The sequence below is a fragment of the Camelus dromedarius genome, chromosome 5 (assembly GCF_036321535.1).
Source record: "Camelus dromedarius isolate mCamDro1 chromosome 5, mCamDro1.pat, whole genome shotgun sequence".
Classification (NCBI taxonomy): domain Eukaryota; kingdom Metazoa; phylum Chordata; class Mammalia; order Artiodactyla; family Camelidae; genus Camelus; species Camelus dromedarius.
In genome coordinates, this window is record NC_087440.1 from 82,342,031 (window position 1) to 82,367,232 (window position 25,202).

At 50.6% G+C, this 25,202-nt stretch overlaps 1 protein-coding gene and 1 long non-coding RNA gene across 8 annotated transcripts in view; one reads left to right on the forward strand and one right to left on the reverse strand.

Moving 5' to 3' along the window:
* The window catches only part of TTC7B (tetratricopeptide repeat domain 7B), a 225,405-nt gene that overhangs the window by 195,222 nt on the left and 4,981 nt on the right, over window positions 1–25,202 (reverse strand). For 5 of the 6 annotated variants that reach the window (XM_064486195.1, XM_064486194.1, XM_064486193.1 and 2 more), the window contains exons 2-3: window positions 10,068–10,222; window positions 6,636–6,804 (exon numbers count right to left, since the gene is read on the reverse strand). In XM_064486195.1, the coding sequence (XP_064342265.1) occupies window positions 6,636–6,804; window positions 10,068–10,222 (324 nt within the window). Of the gene's footprint in view, window positions 1–6,635; window positions 6,805–10,067; window positions 10,223–25,202 lie in introns of those variants that run through there. The other variant, XM_031454178.2, reaches the window with a different exon arrangement.
* LOC135321334 (uncharacterized) lies at window positions 911–6,641 on the forward strand. Of its 2 annotated transcripts, none has more exons than XR_010381057.1 (3): window positions 911–1,216; window positions 1,687–2,630; window positions 6,416–6,641. It is a non-coding gene; the product is annotated as an uncharacterized LOC135321334 (long non-coding RNA). The 2 variants fall into 2 exon arrangements; XR_010381056.1 differs by lacking the exon at window positions 6,416–6,641 and having other exon boundaries at window positions 1,687–1,742; window positions 2,438–4,030.

Sequence of the window (25,202 nt, forward strand, 5' to 3'; positions counted from 1 at the left end):
GCAGGGAAAGATAATCCCCACAGTACAGGCTTGTTCTTGGGAGGAAGTGCAACCAGTAACCCTGCAAGCATCATGCCTGCCTCCCTCGAGGAGGGCTGACTCAGTACTAATCCAACAGGAGCTGCCCACCTCACGGTGCGGCCGCTAGAAAGACTTCCAGATAGCGGCGGGGGTGGGGGGTACCCCTGACTAAGGCTATATGCTTCCTCCGTGGTCTCAACATGTGACAGCCTGTTGGGAGTATGACAACACCCAAGTCATAACCACCCACCATCTGAAGAATTTCCAAGTCAATGTGTTTCATTTTTCGATACCACCCAGCTGCCCAGGACTGAGCAAAGTGTGGTGGAGAAACCCTCGAGCGACACCTGACGAAAGCCCCTCAACAATTAACCGTGTCCCTTGTGCTGACGGATCTGAATTCTGCCCTGGGAGGAGGCCCATGGAAGACAGTGAGCAATTCCCAGGGGCCACTTTCCCAAACATTCTGTCAGTGAATGTTTTAAGTCTTCGTCTTCTGGCCTAACGGCTGATCATGCCAAGCTGAGGTCAATGGGTCTGAGAAGACACTGGTTTTCAAGCTGGGGAGAGCAAGGCTGAGAGCCAAACCTTTTTGGAGATGGGTTCTGTATTTGAAGACTATCGCTTAGAAGCTTCGGAGGAACAGGCAGCACTTGTAAAAGCCTCCCCTGAGAGCACCCTAGCCCCTCGGCACTGCCCACCCTAGAAGCAGGCGTCTTCGTTCCCTCTCAACACTGCGCCCGGAGGTGGGACACTTACAGCACACAGCAGGCAGTCCAATGAAAGCCACGGGGCCAATGTCACACGAGGAAGGATGTAACCTCTGCAAGGGGAGGCCGTTACATAAGTCAGTTACCACTTCCCCACGGTTGCTCTCATCACAACTGCACTTCTGCCGAGCATGAGAGGCCCACAAGAAGGCCTTAAGAGAAGGGGAGGACTTAAGGGATCAGCCCTGGCCTCTGGCCAAAAAGGAAGGTCCGGTCAGAAGAGACAAGCCCCTTCCCTGGAGCCCTCCAGAGATGCGTTCTCCTCCTCTGCTGGCTCCTCTCCTATCAGCCAATGTACTAAGCAAGTTCCTTATGAAGACACCTGCCTGAGGACTGTGTGAATTACTCCTGCCTCTTAAAGGAACACTGCTTGAATCAACAGACCCATCCCAATGTGAACAGCCTTTCGTGATAAAACCGTTAAGGTAGGTCCAACTCTAAAGACCTCCAGCCTTCAGGCCAGCCCGGGGCAAGACTGGAGAAGTGTGCAGTGAAGTCTGTCTCTGGCCCCGCCCTGAAGCAGTCCCTTTAGGGTACCTGCTCCACCTGCCCCTGGCCGCTGGGGACTCCCCATCCTCCACACCATCAACAACTTTCCTCCCAAAGCAGCACTCCAGGCCTCAAATCGCTGCTGAATCTCCCACCTCTTGAATGCCAAACTCTCTGACAGACAAAGCAGACAGGGCTTTGTGTATCTCTCCCCCTCCCCATAACTGGGCATTACTGGGGGCTTCTGGAGAGACCTACCCATTTGGGGTCAAACCCAAGGGATACCTAAAAATAAAAACAGCTGACCTTTGTTGATCTGCCAGGCACTGTGCTAAGTGCTCTTACACATGTTCGCTCACTCAACAACCTCTCTAATGCAGATGGTATTATTATCTCCATTTTACAGATGAAAAGATGGAGCCCCAGTGAGGTGAAAGTACTCTGCACAAGATCCTAGAGCTAGTAAGTGACAGAGCTAGAGACCAAACCTGGGCAGCCTGGCTCCAAACCCCACACTCTGAACCAAGGTGTCAGAAGAGGAGTTTCAAACCCAGGAACAAAGGAGGAATAAAGAAAATGGAGGGGGCTCCATGCAGCTCCCCAACACTGTGACGCCGTCTCCACCTGGGCACAGGTGTCACGCAGCTTGACAGGGAAGCTTCCTACCAAGAAACGTCCCCCCATCCTGGCCCTGCCTACAGTTGACTGTGTGATGTCGGGCAAGTCCCTTACCCATTCTGGCACGTATGACAGATGGTTGCGAAGGCCCCGTCTATATTTTGGAATCAGTCTTTTTCTGCTTTGGTACCGTGCCACCTGGAAAGGAAGTTTAATACCACACCGTTGCTTCCAGGTTCATAATTTCCCTCCTCTTGGGCACCAATCCCAAGCCTCAGGTCCTACGTGTCCCCTTTCATTCACCCGAGTGCAGCCTACTTCTCTCTCCCTGCACCCTCCAACAGGTCCCACCTGGTTCAGAGACCAAGCTCTGATGGACATGTCCAAAAGAGGCTTATATGTCCCCCCAATCTCTTCCTTTTCCCAAGTGCCTGGTGGCTATGGTCCTGTAGCAGCTTCTCACCAATGGATGTCAGCAGAGCTGATGTGTGTTCATTCTGCTCACTTTAGATACCTCTCTCTTCTTTCCTTTCCATGAGCTGCAACACGCCAGCCAGCCAGCTTCATTCATCAATCACACAGATGAGGACTGCGCCCTAGCGGATGGGGGAGGAACAGCATCCTCGGAGAACACAGCTGCCCCCAGCCTTGACCAGCTGGACTATCACAGGACCAACACAGGTCTTCCCTCATATTGGAGCCAATGCCTTCGTGGTCCCTTTACTGCAACAGGTACATACCAAGGCTATTTATAAAAGCCATCCCTAGGAAGGCAAGGCACTTACAACTCCCACTGCCCTAGCTGCAGAAAGCTACCCAATGTCCAGTAGATTTAAGTCCCAAAATAGGCACTGGCCATGTGTTCACTGTTCCCAAGCTTCCCCACTTGGGAAAAGGACGTCTGTGGACACTCAGTGTCCTGGAGATGTCACTTGATATCTCAATCTGTACCCAGAGCAAAGATCTCTACTCACTTCATAAACCCAATTCTACCAGAAGCTAAAGGATTTCTCAGTTTTTCTATTCTCATTCTCTGTTTCTCTACTTAGGTTTAAGAGATAGGAGGAGGAGCTGGGGGGATGGAGGGGAATTGAGATCCACTTAGAGGCTCCTTGATGATGGAAATGAACTGAAACGTATAACCTTTGGGAAAGAGATCCATGTTGGGCTCTGTTAGAGTGTGAAGTTGGCACGCTGTTACAGGTATTCATCATAATTGGCAGGGAGTGAGTCTTCATTACCAACATACACTCAGTATGTTATCTAAAGGCAGAGAAAATGCATCTGACAATGAGAGGCTGGGAGCAGAGTCACCCCGAATCACCTGAATTACACGATGGGCATCTTGGTAGATATCTGAGCAGGGGAAATTCTATAAATTTTAATCAATAATTGAGCATCAATCATGATGCTCTGTGCTAGGACACTGTGCTAAGTTCTAAGGATGGCAGACAGACAAAACAAAGAGTTCTTCCTGGAGTGGAACTCACAGACTGGCAGGGTGTCTGATTACAGTACAACTAATTCTAATATGACTTTCACGCAATTCTAACCTACTGCGTATGAGAATTTCAAATATGATGGACTCTGAGCGGGTGAGTCCCAGAGGGCTTCAGGGAAGACAGGACATGTGAGCTTGAGCGCCAGAACTTACAGGAAGGAACTTGGGCAAGTCAAGAGTTAAGGGGGAGGAACAAGTGAGATGGGGCTGAGAGGAGGGGTGTGCATACAAGTCTAGGGTGTTCTCTAGTGGCCTGAGTGTCTTCTACCCGCAGAAACCTTACCTGGCCTGAGTGCATCTGAAGCACAGACCAACAGAGCAGAGTGATTCAGAACGAGGGCTTTGGAGCCGAACACTCTTCAGACTGAGTCCCCCTTCTGTCAGTCAATAGGGGTCTGGAGGTTTAAAAGACAATAAAACCCTAACGTGGTGTTGGCCCACAGGAGGTTCTCATAACTGAATGATGTTGGCTTCTGATTCCCAGCAACCCGAGGCTAACACTGCCCGGCTGGGGAAAGTGCTCCCGGCCACGGCCGGAGTGCAGATGTGGGGGTTCACTGACCTTAGGCTCCGGCTGAGAGCCCTGGTCAAGTCAGACCTCAGGGGACCACGGAAAAGTTGAGGTGACATGTGAAAGCGTGTAGGTCAGTTCCACGGCCTACAGCAGCCTGCAGGTGGCACAGGGAGGGGAGATTGCTGGTGGGGGTCCAGCCAAGGGGCACCTGCACTCGGCCCCAGCTGGGTCTTGCTCTGGGGGACTGAGGGGACAGCTCTTCCCTTCTTTCCACAGAAGATGGAAAGCCAAATTTGTAACTGGATGGTCCCAATTTGGAAATGTTAGCAGCCTTGGCAACACTGAGCCAGCTTTCTACACCTGCCTTGGGTGCCCACAGGCTAGTGGCTCACAGCTTCTGGCTCAGGAGTTCTCTGTGCACGAACATCCATCACATCCTTGTCGCAACCTCCCCTTAAAAATCCTCAAGGACCTGGATGAGGCAAGAAACACCAAGAAAAGTCCTGCACAGTCAGGACCAGGAGCCTCTTGAGCTCCTTAGAGAACTGGCCTGTGTGTGGGCATCTCCATGAATTAGAGGGGTGATTTCTGTTATTATAAGTCACTTCTTGTGGTCCCCCCACCCCACTTATCCTGTAAGCTAACGTGGACGTCATGTTCACTCTGTGCCAGACACTGTGGTAAGCATTTCACATATACCACCTCATGAAATCCTCATGACGTGCAACGAGAGCCTGACAGGTGGAGAAACTGAGGTACAGAGACGTTAAAAACTTGCACAAGGTCACAGAGCCAGCACGTGACAGAGTAGGAGTTGGACCCAGGCGGGTGGTTCCGGGTTGGTGCCCATAACCATCAGTCTACACTGCCTCTCGCCTGGCTCTCAGGGCCTGGGTCCTCCCAGGCTGTAGGCCACTTCCTCCAGGCAGAAATGACCTGTCCTACTCTCTGGATGTGTGTGACTCCCTGTGCCTACAGAAGTCAGAAACTAACCAGGACTGGGTCTCCCATGAGCCAGCCAGCATGTCCCAGGAGCCACGTGCCTCAGCCCGGTGGCTGGGCTCACTGCTAATCAGCCAGATACTACCCAGGGCAGGACTCAGGGCTCCTGTCCTCCTGGCCACCTTTGCATGGCAGTCACGAGACCAAGCTGGCGGGTGCCACCTGCAGACAGTCTGTCCCACCAGGCTGTCTCAGAGCCCAAATCAAGACCTGAGCTCGTGGTGCTAAGCAGGCCTTAGAGCCGTCCCCGCCCCCCAACAGGCAAACTAACTCGGCTACAGTCCACACGCCCCAAGTTGATCAGATGACTGGAATTGCCAGGTGAAGTCTTGCTCTTTTTGCAGAAAATAACACACACACACACGCACGCACACACACGTACAGCTCCCATAGGCCTAGGGCACGTGAGGTGCTGAGTGAACACAAGAGAGAGAAGAAGGCAGCCATCTGGCCCAGACCCCAACACACCCCCAGGCCCGGCACTCTCAGAATCCGAGACAGCCTCAAAGGACTGTGCCCATTAAACTGCCAGGTGCCCTGCCAAGAGTCACAGCATCTTTTCCTAGCTCACACGGACACTGAAAAGATTAATGAGAAGAACCTGGCAGTACTCAAGTGCAATTCCCCAGGGAACGGAGTGAATACGCCACCCCTGTCACAAAGTTCCTAGGCCTGCCTCCTGCTGGGTCTTTGTTCAGCATTGCACAGGACAACCAAGGCAGACGGCTGGCTGCACACAAGTGGGCAGCTCACTGCTGTCCCAGAGGATCAGCCCGCCCGGGGCCCAGGGTCTGTGCGGCCACAGTCAGCCACTGCGAGCGGTTTGGGTAGTGGGTGGCACGAAGGAAAGGAGCTGCTTCAGATGGTCTCCTTCTTACCCAGGCCTTTATGAGTCCAGTTCAAAGTGTCCCTTCTCCTCCAGGAAGCCTTCCTGGCCCTGCTGGCCTACGGTGAGCTTTCCTGCATCTGAAAAGCTGTAACGCATGCCTGGCTTTTCCCATTTGCTATTTTGTTTGAGGCCAGCATTTTAAAATATCATTTAGTAAGTGCTTTACATACATTATGTAACTTAATCCTCACAACTCTTATGAAGTGGATGTGATTACACCCATTTCACAGATGAGGAAATGGCAACTTGGAAAGGTCAAATAATGTATGTGTCCTGCCTTTCTGTCATTTTTTATTCCCATGGGACTGCACTCCCTCACATTAGATTATAAATTCCTCTGTGGCGACCAGGGCAATATTTACCTCTTCTATCCCCTGAGTCCCAGGGCACCCAGGTGGACACTGTGTGACTGGCTGTCACAGTGACCACTCAGCCTTAAGTAACCCAGAGGTGGCATTAATGAAGAAAAAAGTCATCAGCCACGTGGCCAACTGGCCATATGATAAGAATTCCTATATATGCTGTGAAGCATCTTAATTACCAAGGAAGGTCCCTGCTTAAGCTGCACATTAACCACAGGGAAACTTTACTGAAATGTTTTTCTTTCATAGACAAGTGAGGAGCTGCAGCCCTAAGGAAACACTGTGTCACTGGGCTTAAAACTATCCAGTGTATGTGGCGGGGCCGACCCCAGCAGTCTCACTGGGAGCTGCCCGAGCTAACCGTCAGCCGAGGGCACAGGGGTCAAACCGTGGGCTCCAGGGAGGCTCTGCGGCTCCAAACAGTGTGACCCAGGGCAAGTCCCCCAGAGAGAGAAGACGCGGACCTCACCTTTGGTGGCGTAGGCATCCGCAGCCATCCGCAACCTGTAAGGGGGGACACCTGTCAGTGGCCAGTCCTCGAGGCCCACCCGGGAGTAAATGTTGAGAGCTTCTTCATAGTCTCCTTCCACATAATGCAACTTGGCCATGATCAGATTGGACTCTTGTAGGAATTCTGACTAGAAGGAAAAGGAGAGAGAAAAACATTTTCCTGTGATATTCTGTGTGGTGCTCCTGCGGGGCCCTGCGGCTCTCCGCCCCACAATGTGCACACAGGTGTTCTTGGCGGTATTGTTCACAATGGCTCCAAAGTGGAACCAGCCCACGTGACCATCAACCAATGAGAGAGGTTAGCAAAATGTGGTCCAGCCCTACCACGGAATCTTACTCAGCCACGACCAGGAATGAAGTACTGACGGCCCCTGTGACAACACAGGTGAACTGCAAAAACATTATGCAAGTGAAAAAGCCAGTCACACAGGCTGCATATTGTGTGTTTCCATCTGTGTGAAACGGCCAGATTGGTCAAGTCTACTGAGGCAGAAAACAGCCTGGAGCGGCCTCGGGCTGGGAGGATGGCGGAACAGGAGGTGACTGACTACTAATGGTTACGGGTTTATTTCCAGGGTGATGAAAATGTTCGAAAATAGAGGTAACAGTGGCACAACTCTGTGAATATACTAAAAACCACTGGATTGTGAAGTGGATGAATTATATGGCATGTGAATTGTATTTCAATAAAGCTGCTGTAAAACAGGCTCCCCTCAGGCCTTGGGCTGGGCTGGGCCAAGAATGGAAGGCGTGTGTTATGGACAAAACCCATGAGCACCGGTCTCAGGAAAGGAGGCCCCCCAGACATCCTGGTGGGTCGCAAAGCACTGGGGGTGCACCAGACTGTAACCCAAATGACCCGAGGAGAGAGGCTTTCTAAACTGGTGCAAAAAACAGGACTTGCTTTCTTTCCAGGGACGGACTCTTCTCACTGAGCCATTCCAGCTTGTTTCGGTGCTGACCCCAGGCCCCCTCCCAGAGGCTGCAAGTTCTAACAGTCCTTCCTCTCCGTCAGGCAGTCCACACCCATTGGCCTCATCCTCTGCCCTCCTCCCACCCCAACTCATCAGCCAGCAAAGAGAAGGTGGCCCAGCCTTCCAAATAAGGAAACATTTATCATCCTCTCCCGGGCCTTCTCCTTGGATCCCTGGCTACACGAGGCCGGATTTTTGAGCCCACAGAAGCCTACCATGAAGCTGTACTCTTTTGTAATCTCTGGCTGAGCTGAGTGGGCAACATATAAGTGACCGGCCAGAGCAGGGTGAAGCTGTTTCACCAAGGGAGTCGGCTTCCAGGCTTTCCCTGAAAGGGAGCAGGGACAAGAGGCAGCACTGGAGAGGATGGCAGAATGGGCACAGAGACCAAAGGGAGCAAAAAAGTTTTAAGAGTGGTCCAAGGGAGTGGCACTGATGCAAGACATCAGAATTATATTTGGAAACAGAGAAAGAAATCAAAGCAGACTAAGAAAAGAGAAAAAGAGCTGTGAAAAGAAGCATCCACCACAGGGGCTCCCCACCAGGGTGGGGGCCAGGGCAGGCTTGGGTGTATAGAAAAGGCTTCACCTAGGAGATCCCACTGTGTCCTCCTTGTGTCCCCAGAACTGAGGACCATTGGCTGAGAAGCAAACTGAAGGGGGAGAGGGAGGGGAGTGTTTACTGGGTACAGGGCTTCAGTCTGGGATGATGAAAAGGTTCTGGAGATGGATGTGCTGATACAAATGCAAATACACTTAAAACCACTGAACCGTATACTAAAAAATGGTTATAATGGTAAATTTTATATTTATATTTTACAAGAAAAAAGTTTTAAAAATCAAACCTGAAAAAAAAAAAATTAATTAAAAAAAAAAAAAAAACAGTAAACTTGAAGGCGCAGATGGAAAAGACACAGCAGCCTGAAGAAAATCCCAAGTGTCAAGCACAGCATGGGTGCCCTGGGAGAGCCCTGCCGGGTGAGTCCAATCCGCAGCCCTGAGCAGGGGAGGGAACAGCTTGGCCAAGGCCACTGGGCTGCAGGGGACGGCGGAACAGCCCAGCCTTGTGCCCAGCTACCCTGCCCCTCACGAGTGCAATTTTCTTGACTTGAATCGGAAGCCAGGTCTCCTGTCCTAGTCCAGGCTCTTTCTGCCGCCACCCTGCTAGCTTGCTCTGGCCTCTCCAGCCTCAGTTCACTTGCGTTTTCTGGGCACCTACGTGTGCCTGGGGCTTTCACTAGCTCCCAGCCAGAAGACACTGGAACCTGAGGTCAACAGGAGAGGAAGCATCACATCAGCCAGTGTGAGGGGGCGGCCTGGCCAAGCAAGAGCTATACGACTTTGGAGAATTCTTGATAAGGCAGAGGAAGCCAAAAAATGGCAACAGGAGAAAAACTGTCTAGGTAGAGAACCAATAAAATAGCGGGGAAGAAAAAATGGCATGTATCTAGCTCTATTCAGCTGTGAAAGGACGTCTACACCTGAGACTCAGAACAACCTTGAGCTCAGTACACTTACAGATGAGCAGGAAGGAAAAAGTAAGTCAGAGCTTTAGAAGTTCACTGAAGACTGCCTTTCCCCAACAGAAACACAGCCTAGACTGAACAAGGACCCTAGAGAGGCTGACGGGGTGGCGGGATGCAGTCAGCTGTCTTAATGAGATCTGCCTCGGGACAGCAGTAAGAGCCTGACTTCAGGGCAGGGAAGTGTCCAGAGCCCAGCAGGTGACCTAGCAGCGGGCGGGGGGCCGGGCAGGGGCCTGAAGGCGAGATGAAAGGGGATTCCAAAGAAGCCAGAAAGGAAAGACATGGGAGAGGGAAGCTGAGTACAAACAGAGACCAGAACACAGGGCAGATGACAGAAGGGCGGCGTGCGGGGCTTCCTGTGTCCTGAGGGTCACAGCTCAGGCAGAGGGAAGTCCCTGCCCTGGTTCCTCCCACACCCAGGCGCCAGGCCTGCCGCCGCCAGTATGAACCCCCACGTGGCTCTGGGCCAGAGCAGCCGGGGACATTCACAAGCTGCACATTTTAGGCAGGATATTGTGCAGTGACACTCCTGATTCATTTCTTTCTTTCCAGTGGGACAAAGTGTCAGGTTGAGTTCTGGGCCACATATAACAGCTCTATTCTAAGCACCTGGGGAAGATTAGTGCCATGTTTCAGGATAATGTGCCATTGGAGACTCATCAGAGAGGCCCTATTGGTCTGGAAGCCCCACAAAGAGGTCAGCCAGCCAAGGGCTGACACAGTGACCGCACAGGGAGCCAGCCTGCTTCTAGGAAGACGAGCCCCAGAAGCGTGCGGGTGTGTTCCGACCATTGCCCAGTTCATCCCAGGCATCCTTTCATCCATATGCTTCCTGGAGGAGGTGGAGCCAGCATCTCCCCAGTGTCCCCCTCATCCCAGAGACCCACGGTACCTTGAGGTTCCCTCGGTCCAGGGCAGCGGTCAGATGCTTGCGAACCTCGGTAAGCTGGGGCCTGGGGCCTCGGGGACTGGCCCCCTGCCGCAGAGGGTGTTCCTTCAGGTACTGCTCCAGCTTTGACTCCCCGAGCAGGAGTTCAGCCATGTCATCTGAAAAGAACACAATGAGAAGCTAAATGGGGGCGAGGAATGGTCTATGTGCTGGGAACCGCCCCCCCCGCCAAGGACCTTAGGACGGCAAGTAGGCACCATCTGACAGTGAACTCTGCTCATTAGTAAAGAATGTTCCAGAGTGTGTATGCAAAAGCTCAGGTATTTAGTCATTCCTCTGAACTAGAAAGATGGACACACATTAACTTGGAGAGATCTCAAGTTCAGTAGAAAACACCAAGTTGTCTTATGATTTATTGAGTATGATCTTTACAAAACCCAATACTCTGTATTTTCCAAGAGTGATGCAGTGAAATCTTCTAGCTCTTTTGTACTTGTACATGGACATGAGCTGGTGAAACATCTTGTGTAGTCAGATTCTTAAAACAAGTTTATGTCAAAATGAACTGATTGCATGCAGTCTGTTTCTACCTAAAAATCAAAGCTATACACACGTGATAACTGGGAATGTTTGTATGAAGGTTTTACTCCTAAGGGTACATTACTTATAACTTTGTTAACGTCTGTGTTGGCTTGTTAATTAGAATAAAAACCTCACTCCATGAAGACCTACTGCATAGCACAGGCAACAATACTCAGTATATTGTAATAACCTGTACAGGAAAAGAATTTGAAAAAGAATAGATATAGATATACATGTAGATATGTATAACTGAATAATTTTGCTTTACACCTGAAACACTGTAAATCAATTGAACTATAGTTCAATTAAAAAAAAAAAAATTCCAAGAGCAAGTAGCTCTTTGGAATCCATACATCCAGGTAGTTCTGAATAAACCCAGAATGATTCATACCCCAGCCTGAACATGGTCCATTTTTTTTCTGTGATGGGATAGAACATAACTGTATTAAAATATAAAAGCAGTGTTTAAAGGTCTGGAAGGATATAACTCAAACTCATGGCACCGGGGTGTGGGGAGGACCTCAATGGGGCTGAGTAGAAAGACGGACTTTGGCTTTATCTGTAACAGCCTGGCCCTAGAAAGGAGAATAGGCTTGCCCATTATTTGTGCAATCTAAAATTAACTTTAAAAACAAAAATCAAAGAGGAGCCACAGAGATTTTGAAAACCAGGTCCCCTGAAGGCCGAGAGCTGTAACGAGAGCCTTTCCAAGTCCTCTGGTCAGTGACTCAAAGCTGCCGAATCTAGTTCTCAGCAGCCCCTCTATCCGTGCACTGGAAAGCCAAAAATAATCCTTTAGAGATGAGACCAAAGTTCCTGGGAGGAGCCAAGCAACACCAAAACAGGGCTGAGTTCAGTTGCTGGACACAAGAATTCTCTAGTGGTCCACAAAGAGAAAGCAATCGCCTACAAGATGCGGAGGATGTCAGGCCGGCCCCACGGCCGCGTGGAGACCATGAGGCCATGTCTGCACAAGAGCCCAGGGACACAGAGGGAAGCCCAGGTGAATGGGCCCAGCACAAACCCTGGTCAGGCACGAAAGCCACGGGCAGCTTCCCCCCAGAAGCATGAGCCCTTCTTAAGAAAGAAATGTAGCTAATAGTCCTGAAGTCCAGGACTCAGGGATGACCACGTGTAGGCGGAGGTCTGATGGTGAGAATCAGAGCAACTACATGTAAAATACGAAAGGCCTTCGAGAAGTACAGAACAGAACATGGGTGTTACAAACCAAAGTGATGCAAAAACAGTAATACGTCAAAAACTGGGGGCAGCTTCAGGGGCCACGTCCTCATCTTTCAAAACCCTGTACTATATGTTTAAAGGAAACAGTGACTGGATAAAGAAGTTGTGGTATATTTATGTAATGGAATACTCTTCTGCCATAAAAAAGAATAAAATAATGCCATTTGCAGCAATGTGGATGGACCTAGAGATCGTCATTCTAAGTTACGTAAGCCAGAAAGAGAAAGAAAAATACCATATATCACTCATATGTGGAATCTAAAAAAAAAAGGGACACTATGAACTCATCTACAAAACAGAAACAGACTCGCAGACTTAGTAAATAATCTTAAGGTTACTGCGGAAAGGGGGTGGGAAGGGATAAATTTGGGAGTTTGAGATTTTAAAATGTTAGCTACTATATACAAAAATAGATTTTTTTAAATAAGTGTCTTTTGTATAGCACAGGGAACTATGTTCAATATCTTGTAATAACCTTTAATGAAAAAAACATGAAAACAAATACATGTATGTATGTGCATGACTGGGACATTCTGCTGTACACCAGAGAGTGACACATTGTAATTGATTATACTTCAGTTTAAAAAAATTCATTTGTAAAGAAAACAAACAAACAAAAAAATAACATGACTCCAATCTTTTTAAAACTTCATTGGACTCTTTAGGAAATGATGTCACATGGTGAAGCATGTATTAGGAGCTCAACAACTCCTTCAGATTCAGTTCCTTCTTTCCATGAATACTTATCAACACTTTATTTTCTAAATACAGCATTGCTGCATAGAAATATATGCAAGCCACACGTTACTTTAAAAGTTTTAGTAGCTATATTAAAAGACAAAAAAAGAAACAGGTGAAGTTAATTGTTCATTTTAATAATATATTTTACTTAACTCAATATATCCAAAATATTATCAGTTTAACAAGTAATTAGTACTTTCAATTGTACTTAAAAATTACACTTATCTTACTGAGATATCTTACATTCTTTTTCATATTAAGTTTTTCTAAATCCAGTGTACCTTACACTTGCAGCCCATCTCATTTCGAACCTGCCACATTTCAAGGGGTCAACAGCTACACAAGGCTAGTGGTTACTATATTGGACAGGAGGATAACGGGTGTTTATAAAAGTATGTCCATGTCTCTTTGTATCTGTCTGTGTCCCTAGGAAGATGTCTAAAATGTATCACTGGAGTAAATGACAGGAATTTCTGAATGACAGCATTTGGGATAATTTTTAATTCTCATCTTTGTAGTTTGAATTATTTATATTGAGCAGAATAATTTTATATTACTTTTAGAAAAATTTCTTTACAAATTGGAACTCTTCTTTAAAACTGGAAGTATACATATATATACTTTCAGTTTATATATATATATCATGTATATATGTGTGTATATATATATATCATGATATTAATAGTGGTTATTTCTGAGTGGTAAGACTACCAGTATACACAGAATTTCTTTTCTGTATACTTTAAGTTTCAAAAAATAACATAAAGTAAAACGGGATTCAGAGTCCTAGATTTAAATCTCAGCTTGTCACTCTGTGACTCTGGCCCTAGGATTTAACCTCAGCATTTTGGGGGGCAATTCTAAGAAAGGCCCTCTGTACACCCGAGCTGAGGGTTCCTCACCCATTGTTGCACATTATTCTGCATTATCCCAAATTATCCCACATCATTCCCTGCCCCTCCAGCTCACCTCTCTGTTGCTGACCCTCTGACCCTGCATCTGAGCAGAATCCCCAGGCCAGAGAGCAGAAAGGACAAGCAGCAGGACAGGAGGAGCCTTGGTCTCCAACACTCAGGAGCTGCCATCAAGCCCTGGATGCTGCTTATGATCAGTTATTATATGAGAAACATTAACTTCAACCTCATTCTGCTTAAGCCGTTGTTATTCTGACCTTTGTTATGGCGGCCACACTGGAATCCTAAGCAGACCTCCCAAACACAAAAACAGGCTTTAAGCTGAGAACCACTGGGAAAACTTACCAACACCCATCCCCGAGTTCACCGCTTTCTAAACAGCCCTCTGCAGACCCAGCTGAGAGCTTTGGTGGAGCCCCTAGACACTCCACCTCTCCTCTTTCATGGGTTTTTACTTCCTAGGCTTGCAAAAATGTTCATGTAAACAAAGGACTGCATGGTTAAAGCAGAGTGTAAAAACCACTCCTGTGATGCTCTGTGGAACTCACGTCCTTTGTGTTAACTGATCTCCTGACACTGGGGCCACGCACCAGTCTTGATGCAAGAAGTGAGGAGAACCCGGCACTGTAGAGCAGCTGGGAGGGCCCTGGCAAAGGCTGAGTTGAGAGGAAGAGCCTCTCCTCAGAATCAGGAGACACCGCCCCTTTTCTCGTGGAGGCTGGAGTCCTTCAGGACTGTTCAGCACGGTGCGGGATCTAACAAAGATGCCGGCAGCCCTTGCTGGCTGGAGGAGGTGGATACAAAGCCTTCACCAAGAGTGTTACAGGTATATGTTTGCCAGGAGGAAAATATAGGGAAGGGCATTCTGGGCAGAAGGAACAGAATATGCAAAGGCACGACACAGCACAACAGTTGTTTGGGGCACTTCAAGTAGTTTGTTAGAGCTGAAACATGAGACGAAGAGGGAGAGGGGTAGTCGAGGGAGTATCCTGCCAGGTAGGAAGGATCAACACCTCAGTTCTGAAGGAGCTGCACACTCTGAGCAAAGAGCTTACAGTCTAATTTGAAATTTAGCATGGTAGCTACGAAATCATTTTAGCAATTTTAAAATTTCCAGCCTCCAATCAATCTCCCAAGCAAATTATGTTTTCTTGGCTTCCCTTCAAAAAAGATGACTTCCCTGCTACACAGTCTCCCAATGAGGAGGGCAGAGATCGTGAAAATATCAACCAGCTCATGCCAGACGAATGATACAGTCCTAATGATGGAAGGGGCTCCACGGGCACTGGCTGCACTGGTCCAGGACCTCACAGCTTCCCAATCAGAATCCACTGTCAACAAAAGAAACAGATGTCACCTACCCAGCAGTTTTTGTCCAACTGTGGTGTCCCACTACATGCTAGGACAGTGAGGCACAAGGAAAAAAGGCACCTTGGGGCATACAAGAAAATTAATTCCAGCTGGATTAAAAGAATTAAATATAAAGAGGATCAGAATGTTAAAAATAGACTTTCACTTCCAGCCAAGATGGACCAACTTTACCCTCCCATCTGAAATCAGGCAACAGAGGAAAGCGATCTCTGAGACCAGGGTGGCAAACGAGGTGCACCCTACGATTGCCTGGAGGGTTTTCCAGCCACAACACAGGAACAGGGAAAGCGGACATCAGAATCTTGCCCCATAAAAGACTTCAATCTGAGTATCTCTTCCTCCACTTGCCTACTCCCACTCCCGGGCACAGGGCAGAGCACACGGATGCCACAGCTGAGGGAGGGCAGCAGGACTGCAAAGTGGGGCCAGACGTGGACTTTCCAGAATGGGGAAGCCCGGTGGTACAATGCGAGGGAAGAGCTTTGGCCTCAGGCAGCCCTGGGCTTGAACCCCTGCCTCTCAGCTTGCTAGCTGTGTGGTACTGGGCAAGTTCCTTAACCCCTCTGAGTCTTGGTTTCCCCACCCGGCTACTGCGAGGACTAGAGACGACACATGTAATGCATATGGTGTCAGGCAGGTGCTGAATACATGTTAGTTACTGTTGCTGTTATTTTCATTCCTTCAGGACTTACTATTTCCCAGAGTGGTTATGTTGGATGTGGTGGGGCCAGAGAGCTCTCTGAGACACAGTCGCTGTGCTCGAGAGGCCTGCAGTCTAGCTGAAGTATACGGATGCTGCGCACCATCCATCACTAGCCAAGCCATACGGAGCTCTTACCAAACGCCAAGCAGCGTGCCAGGCAGTTCACATCATCCCGTGAGTCCTCCAAGCAGGACACTGAGACAATTATTATCTCCACCTCACAGACAGGGAACCAGGCACCACAGGTGGAGCAACACGCCAAAGGCCACAGAGCCCATCTGTCCTGGAGCTGGGGTTAGAACACAGGCCACTCCCTGCCCTGACTCCCCAGCAGGCCAGGCACAAACCATGTGAACGACATTTTGAGAGAAGGGGATCGGCCTCCTTCCCAACCCTGGCCAAGCCGCTTAACCCCTCCACTGCAAGGGCAGGACAGGCAGTTTCTAAGTCCCTGTCCTGCACCACCAGCTGGGATTCTCCGGTGACTGAAGTGAGGGGGCGCTCAGGGGTGCCTGGGGCTGGTCTCACCTTTCCCACGGGCATTTTGTGGGGGTTAAGTGAAGTGGCAGAAACCAGCTCCCCAGTGAAACAGAGAGCACTCCTGAGGACCCTCATGGGAAGAGCGAGGGAAATTAGCCCCCCGCAGGGGACTCTGGTCCCCGTTCCCTCTCCACAGACAATCCCATAAGCCTCGCGGCCAGTGTGGCTCTGCCCAGGGGTCCTTGGCCTCCCTGATGCCCCCAGGGAAGGAGTAGCTATACCCTTTGCCTCTTAAGTGACTGTCCCTTCCTCACAGCCTTCTCCCTTGTGGAATGAACAGCTGGAACTGAAATTTGATCAGATGGGGAAGAAAAAACTTAAGATTTCTACTCTGTTCCAGGGAGTACTTGATACCAATACAAAAAATCTCAACCACTCGGTTTATATGTCAATAGAGAAGCATTAGGTCTATTCAACCCATTCCTGCCGTGGCTCTGATCCAAGAGGAAAAAACAAACCCCTATTGAAGTAGGAACTGGTTCTTCAGTGTCCCCTTTGTTACCAGCAGAGACAGCCAGGTTCTCCATTTCCCAGTCTCCATACAACCTCAGTGAATTTCATCCCTGCGTCTGTTTGGCTTCTTGTAAATCACAGGTACCTTAACAGTTGCAGTCCTTGTGCTTCTCCGGCCTCCCAAGGAGTGTTCACAGAAAGACAGAGGCTATCGGATAGCACTGGGAGGAGTATAGCCCAATACGAGTGTCTACAGAGTGCAACGTAGCAACACCTACAAAACAAGGTATGCACCCGTGCCACGTGACCCAGAAATTCCAGTTCCCCTTCGTCCGCAGACACACACACTCTTGAGAACAAAGGTGCACATATAGGGATGTTTACTGCACGCAGCCCTACTGGTAATGGCAAAGGATAGAAACAATGCAGGGGACCTGCTGAACCGATGATGGTGTACCCCAGGCAAGGAGACAGAGTGTGTCCATTAAACAAAGGGAACAGATCGAAATACAACTCTGGGGTAGCCCAACTGCACCAACGGCCAGGTCCTCATGCTTCCCTGAATCCACATGCTTTGGGGCCTTTCTCACTCACCCTGGGCTTGGCCTCATGACTTGCTTCCATTAATATGACAGTAGTAAATCTGACGCACACAGAAACTTGGAAAGGGGCCTGCTCAGTTCTGCTTCCCTCTTGCTTCTCCGTGACCACCATGAGAACAAGCTTGGCCAGCCTGGAAGTAGAAGGCTGAAAGGCCACATGCAACAGGGCTGAGGGGTCTCCATGAGACCCTGGCACGCAAGAGAGCCCAGCCAAGGACAGCGGTGTCCCTGAGCTGACCTACCGCAGGCGGCTGATGCAGGAGCACGCTCTGGCCAGCCCAGAAACATGAAAAATAATAAAACAGTGATTGTTTCAAGGCACTTAATGTTGGGATGGTTTGTTACACAGTCAAAGGAAACAATCTCAAAGACAGAGGGATAAAAATAGGGAGCAGAGTATGTCACCACTGTGTGTGAAAAAAACCCAACAATACACTTTCTTATAAATGTACAGGTATACAGAGTGCTTCTGAAAGGACCCCTAGGGAAGTCCAAAGAGTGGTTGTTTCTGCAGAAGGGAGCAAGAGAACCTGGAGATGATATAGGAAGGCAGCTGCTTTTCGCTACATACTCCTTTGCATTATTAGATTTTTATAACTGTATACATTTGTTACCTACACAAGACATTAACTGGTTAATTTAAAATGAAAAAAAGGTGGCCTGTGTTACAGTGTGCTCCAAATAGAGAGCGGCTGGTCTGGTCATCCACAGAGAGGTTCCCACGACCAACACGGGAAGGTGTTTCAAGTCTGCGGTTACTACTGAGAGCCCATCTCCCGCTCTCCCTGGGCCTCCTACAGAGCAGGATCCAGGAGAGACAGACAGACAGGCAGACAACTGATCCTGGGGCGTGGGGAGACGACTGCGGGGGCTAATCTGGGAAGGCGAGAACAGAAGGGATTCAGAGCAAAGGTGAGGGGGCTGCAGGCCTTTGAGGAACTGAAGTCTCCAAGCAGGGAAGCAGGAAACCAGGTCAACTCGGTGGGAGGAAACGAGCGGGTCCCCTGATTGTTTCTATTTCCTAGAAAAAGAATGAGGCAAGGTCATGAGCAAGGAGTGAGAGCATGGCATTGAGAGGAGGTACAGGGTCTAAGAAGGGAAGAGAACATGCGATGGATGTTCTGGACAGTGGGGACAAACCTACTGGAGGAGCAGCAGCGCCTCTGAGGTCCCCGGTCACTAAGGGCATGTGGTCAGCGAGGTGAGGGCGTCCCTCAGCAGCATGCCTGGGTAGGCGGGGCTGGGCTGAACCAGGCAGGGTAGGGGCACTGTCATGCAGCAGGACGGGGAAGGGAAGGGCTCACACCTCAACTAGAAAAATGAATTAGCCGTCCTATACCTGTCTTCAAATCTAAGTCAGATCACGTCACCCCTCCCCTCAAAACCCTGCAGTGGCCCCCTCTCTCCCAAAGTGAGGACCCAGCTCCTTGTAACTGATCACCTTAGCTCTGACCTCCACCCTGATCTCCCTTACATTCAGGGTCGACCTCCAGCGCTGGGCACATAGCAGGGGTTCCAGACACATTTCTGGAATGAGCCAATCATGTCTCCCCTCCATAGACAGGGCCCAGCCAAGTACCTTAGTCTCTGGGACTCAGCTCCCCTGCCCGCCGGGCGCCTGGTGCACAGTCGGGGTGTCCCTGCTGACTGAGACCCAGGCCTCCCCATTCCTACCTTGGGCCCCCACTGTCCCCCTTCCACTATTTTTGTTTAGGCTGTGACCCAGTTCAGGGGGCCTGGCTACCTGGAACTCTGGACTGACAGGCAAAGAGGGCATAAGGCAAAGACTAAAGAGCTCAGAAGAAGTTGGCAGAAACAACATTTGGGGAAAGTGTTGGTAGTCAGAGTCCAGGCTTCATGCCAAAGCCCCCTCCCACCTGCCGTCCATACACAGTGCAGAAGCTGAAGGACAGGACGGGAGAGTAAAACGTGGAAGAGAAGACAATGCTTCCACTGCACTGGCAGAACCGACAAGTACACTGGTCTCACATGCACACACGTGTATGCACATGCACACACATGCATGCACACACACACACGTGCACACACACACACGCACACATGCACGCTTCCCCTAGAGAAACCTCGTCTGAGAAAAGACAAGGTAACTTGAAAGTCATGAGCTTGGAGTTGACTTGGCCTGGCCCCAGAGCTCAGCAGGGCAGGAAGTGACTCTGATGGGCAGGGGGGATGTTATCAGGCCAGCCCAGAAGGCTTGGAAATGGCTCTCAGGAAGCCAGCCCCACACAGACAAGTTAAACGTACACCCACACAGAGTCCATGAGTTCCTCCTGAAGACTCAAAGCCCCGGCCCAGTCCTTGCCTTCAAGGAGAAGGGTCTGCAGGGAGGCAGGCACCCCTAAGCCCTGTTCAGTGGCTTGGAAAGACCACCAGGGACACTCAGAAGGGTGTCAGAAGCAAGTGAGGTCTGAGGAGCCTGAGGAATTTCTCCAAATGAGGTTCCAGGCATAAGGGTGACTGGACACAACTGGGGTGTGTGCTGGAGCAGGGCAGGGAGGGGGCTGCCAGGCTGTGGGGCAGCTGCAAAGGGCCTGGGAGACCCACTTTCCCAGACCTCCAGGCCCAGGACTCAGTAGAGGGCTGACTCCCTTGGCCTGCTGCATGGGGGGCCAAGGAAGGGGGTGCGGCACCCTGGTCTTGGCACCCCACCCAGTGGTATCACCTCTCTGACCGGACACCCCTCCAAGGCTGGCTAACTTGAGAGAAAACTGCTGCTCATTAGGCTGAGAACCCACAAGGGCAGAGAGGGCAGTTCCTCTAGGGAGCCAGGCCTCACAGCAAAGAGGCTGAGCCAGCCCGAACGTGGGAAGAGAAGGACAAGGGGGCAGTGAGGGGATGGGCCTCCCAGCAAACGTCCACCCTGCAGTTGCCCAAGAAACAGAAGGGAAGGCCACCGGCAGTCGGTCAGTCCAAACGATAATCCACCAGCCTGGACTCACCGACCCCAGGCAGGCCCCAGCCCAGTCACACTTGGATGACACCAAGAAGCTCAGATGTGAGACCACATGGGAGTGGACCCTCCCGCCCCGGGGCCTCCACAGCCCTTGTCCCTCCACCACCCTGGCTGCACCACTTGTCGGCCACCTCTCCATGTACCAGACCTGGCGATCACTCTGTTCTGGGCCCTCAGCACAAGGGCAGGCACCCAGGAGGTGCTCAGTAGGTGTCTGATGAGTAAATGAAGCCAAGTTAACTCTGCAGAGCAGAGGCCAAGTTGTTCACTTAATGTTTAGTTGAGTATCTACTGTGTGCCAGCCTTGTGCTTGGTCCTTGAGATAGAGCAACAAACCAAAGAACAAAACAGTCTTGCCCCCTGGGGTGGCTAGCCCAGGGGTCTCACTCATCTTTGTGTCCCCACAACCCATCACAGCACCCCCACATCCCACCCTGGGCACCCTGGCTGGAGGAGGAGTCCTGAGGAGTCTGTCAGACCTGGGCTGAAGTGCTTACCCGTTCTGTGACCCAGCAAATACGGACTGTTGTCAGCTTCAGGCCTCAACCACAGCTTAGCACGGCAGGAACCCCACCCCCATCCCCCCGCCGCCCCGAACATCTTTGCTATCATTGCTATTGTTATCCTACCCGCTTCCTCCACACACACAACCCCATCCCCCCATAAAGGACCGAGTATCTGGAACTTTCTACCCTCCTTCCACACATAATACTCCTGATTCAGTCAGGCTGAGGCTGCTTCCGATAAACACTGGTGTTGGAAACTGCATTATCTTATTTACTCCTCAAAACAACCTTAGAGATAAAGAGTGAGGCTCAGAGAAGCTAAGTAACTCGCCCAAGGCCAGACCAGCAGTAAGTGTCAGTCCCGGGATTTGAACCCCCATCTAACAGGGCAAAGCCCATTGCTTTCTCCTGCACCAGGTCCCTTTCTTCTTTGCTAAAATACCTTCATCCGTCTAACAGGATGACTTGCCATCCTGCTGCCCAGGACTGAAGGTGTTCCCAGAACACAGAACTCAGTGCTAAAACCAGGAGAGCCTCAGGCCACCTAGGATGAGTTGTTCATCCTAAAGCCATGCTCTGCCAGGCCTCACCCACTGCCTCAGTCCGCTAGTAACCCAGCTGCACCCTGCAGCCTTAAGTGATGCTGTCACTGTTCTCAGGCTGCAGGGTGACACTCTGTCCCACCACTTGGACAATCATGTCTAACGTCTGGTCCTGGAACTCCCTGGACCACAATCCCCCTGGGTGACAATTCTACTCCATGAACCCAGACCAACTAAGATCTCCCCAAGCAGAAGCTCGGGCCCAGCCTGGGAATCCAAGTTGCAAAACAGCCCCACATGACTCAGCTGCCCAGAGGTTGAGTGACTGCCCCAAGCTGGAAGCTTCCTGTGGCTGGTGGCCTGCTCACTCTGCTTCTTCTGGTGCAGTGCTCCCCCGCACCACCCCTCGAGGAGGTGCTTATTAAACGCTAAGAATAGTGGCTGAGGGCAGGGGCTTCCAGACCTGCCTGATGACACAAATCACCAGGGGTTAAATTTTAAAATGCAGATTTCTCGCCTGCGTCTGGGACCAAGAGAATCACCACCCAGAGGAGAGGTATGGGAACTCATAATGTCCAGGCTCCCCTAATTCAGTGTTTCTCAGAGCACATCCGCGGACCAGTAGCCCGGCATCCTCTGGAAGCTTGTAAGGAGTGCAGAAGCTGAGGCCCCACTCCAGAAGGTCTGCATCAGGATCAACAGAAGTGAGGCCCAGAAGTCTAGATTCTAACAAGCCGGCCTGGTGATGCTTTGATCTGAAAAGTTTAGAAAAACATCAGTGTAGATCAGTGGGACCAGCGTCAGAAGTGGGCTAGAATCCTGTTCAATGAACATCTCCAAACCTCAGTCTACTTACGCCCTGAATGGGAATCATGACCCCGACCCCATTCCCCACTTGGCTGCTCTGATGATTAACTGGGATCCACGTAAAAGTTAGTGCTCAGAATCCAGCACATGGCAGAAGCTTGAGAAGTGCTTTTTCATTCTTCCTCCTTACTGGCACTGATTTAACACTCATGAAGTCAGGAAAACTAAGGTTCAGTGGATCAAGTGATGTGCACAACAAGGTCACTCAGAGGGCAAATGCTGGGAATTCAGACTCCAGGTCTAGCAGGCCTGGGAAAGGACCCAAAACTGTCTGTTCTGCCTGGTTCTGGCACCTGCACCACGCGCTGCTCTTGATGAACAAGCTCAGACAAACCCGGAGGGCGGCAGGGGCTGCGGCCGACCTTTGGTTTCTGTGGCACATGAGTTCACCCGCCTGCCAAACACTGCTCATTCTCATCTTGGCTGACGGGGATGGTTTCAAGAGGACTCAGAAGACCTCTTCCTTCTTCCTGGCTTCTCAAATGGGAAACACTGGCTTTCACACAAGTCAAAGGTCTGGAACCCTCCACCACCTGCCAAGCATGAGGTCATCCAGAGGGGCAGGGATCCACCCATGTGAGGGCAATGTGAATCAGGAGCAAAGGCCCTTCTGGAGCGGTGCCCCGTGCAAGGCTGGCGGGCAGCAGGGTGCTCTGGATAAGTGAGGCAGTGCACCAGTTAGAACACCTTCAGCAGCAAATAATGACTAAACACCCAACTCAACAAGAAGGTGTTTATTATCTCCCAAAACAGAAAGTCCAGGGGAAGACTGCTCCAGGCGTGGAGCCATCAGCAGCCCCGCGGTGTGATCAGGCCATGCTCTCCTTGTCTCTCTGTGTTCCCACCCTCCTTGGGTCAGCCTCCCTCCTGGGTCAAGGGCCTCCTGGCCACAAGATGGCTGCAGCTCCAGGCCTCAAAGGCATGAACAGCAATTTGCAGGGAAAGAAGAGAGAACATTCTTCTTCTCCTCTTAAGCCTGTATGTCACTCTTAAGCATGAAAAAATCTTCCCCAGAAGCCCCCCTCCCACAGCAAATGCCTCTGATGTCTCATGGGCTGGAACTAAGTCACATGCTCATGTCTCAACCAATGACGGGCAAGGGAGTGGACCCCCTGGGCCGAAGGCCCGCCTACAGTAAAATATACGGTGCCCGGAGATGCTGACTGTTGAACAAAATCGGGGCTCAATTAGGAAGGAGGAAAATGAGTGGAGGTGGAGAACGCCGGGCTGTCAACCAGGGAACCCCTGACCACCCTGACTCACTTGACACCAAAGGTAAACACCAGTCCCTGCAGGACGCCACTTCGCAGGGACGGGGCCATCACCTGTACCTCGGCCCTGGAGTCCATTTTGGAAAGCCCTCAGTCTTACTTTCTGAAATACCTGTTCCAATTGATCAGAAGCCTCCTTTGCAAAATCTGTGGGCCAACTCAACACAGCACACCAAGTACGGGCTACGAGGCTGACGGCGCCTTAAAGCAGGCCCAGGCCCTCTGTCCTCTGGAAGGACCACCCAAGCGTGAGCCGACGCACTCGCCCAGACAGACGACGTGAGGGAGGGGAAGGGGTCCTGAACTGGGAGGTGGGAGGCGACATCGCAGCCACCACCAGCCGGCAGCTGACGTCTCCTGAGGGCTCCCTGTGCAGGCACCATGCTAAGCACTTTCGGGAGCTCTTCTGTTTACTTGCTTTGTTTTGTTCTCATTTGGTCCTTCCAACCACCCTACCAACTGAGCACCATCATTACAGGTTCATGATCCCTTGTCTGTAATTTCCACCATCCAGACGTCTCTACAAACCAAAAGCTGGTTTCTGTTGTTGTTTACTTACTGGCTTGCAAAACTGAAACAACACGAGGTTATTTGTAGTCTATGTATCCCTTCTGAAATGACTGTTGATATGTTTTGAGGCAGAAATAATGATGTGTTTTATCATGAAGTACTACTCCTGACCCCACTGGGAGTGTCACATAAATGTCCAGTCATATATAGCGAATTCTGAAAAACTCTGCATCCTGAAACACAAGAGTTTCAAGAAAATGACTTTGGATGTGTGTCCCCACTTTACACACAGGGTTTCACAAGATGGAGTTAGTTAGGAAAGAGCAGAAACCCACTTTGAGCTGAAGCAACTGAAGCCGGGCCCAGACCTCTGACCCACCCTGCTGGCCTCTGCCATCACCAGCTGGTGGCTTTAAGGGAAGTCACCTCTCTCTGGGCCCGTTTTCTTATCTGTAAGATGAGATGGCTGGACTAGATCAGTGGGTTTCAAATGTGTTTTGTTAAGCACATTAGCCCATCCTTCAAAAGAGACCTTCAGGGAAAGTGTAACTGCTCCAGTGCCTGAGGCCTGCACACCCCAACCTCCAGGCCCCAGAAGCATGTTCCCTGGGGGTCTCTCGACAGGACAGTGTGAAAACAGCTATACAGTGTGATCTCTCAGAACGCACCTGACTCTAACACTCTGCGGTTGTCTCTCAGAGGCAAACAGCCTTTTCTGTGAGGACAGCTGGGAGGAACCTGAACTAGTCCTTGACAGATGGGTAGGCTTCTGACCTGCAGAGAGGGTTCCGGAGCCAAACAGCAGGAGCATGGATGGAAAGACGATAAGCAAGATGACGGAGAGGGTCCCCGGCCAAACCAGTCAAGGGGAGGAGGGTGCGCCACAGGGGTGGGAAGCCAGGCTGGAAAGGCTGGCTGACCAAGCAGATGGACTTCGGGAATCCTCCTCCCTCTCCACTCAGAGCCTGAAATTCCTGCACCCAGGAGGCCAAAGTCACCATCCTTCTGCCCTGACCACAGCAACCACGAGCCCACATGCCTAGCCCAGAGAACCAATGTGTTATTGTCGAGTAAGTGAATCTTCTGGATCCAAAAATCAGGATGTGTGGTCTGCCACAGAGGCATGTCTTTGAGACGGCAGGACAGAGCGTTTGAAAGTAGAACGCTGGCCTGGGAAGATCAGGAGGGAGCGTCACTGAAGTCTCCTTCCCCTCTGTCTGGGGACGGTCTGACTGCTGGGAGTGGTCTGACTGCTGGGAGTCTGCTCTACCCCAGAAATGTCCAAAGAAGCCATTCCAGGGCCACCTGCTCACCCTGCAG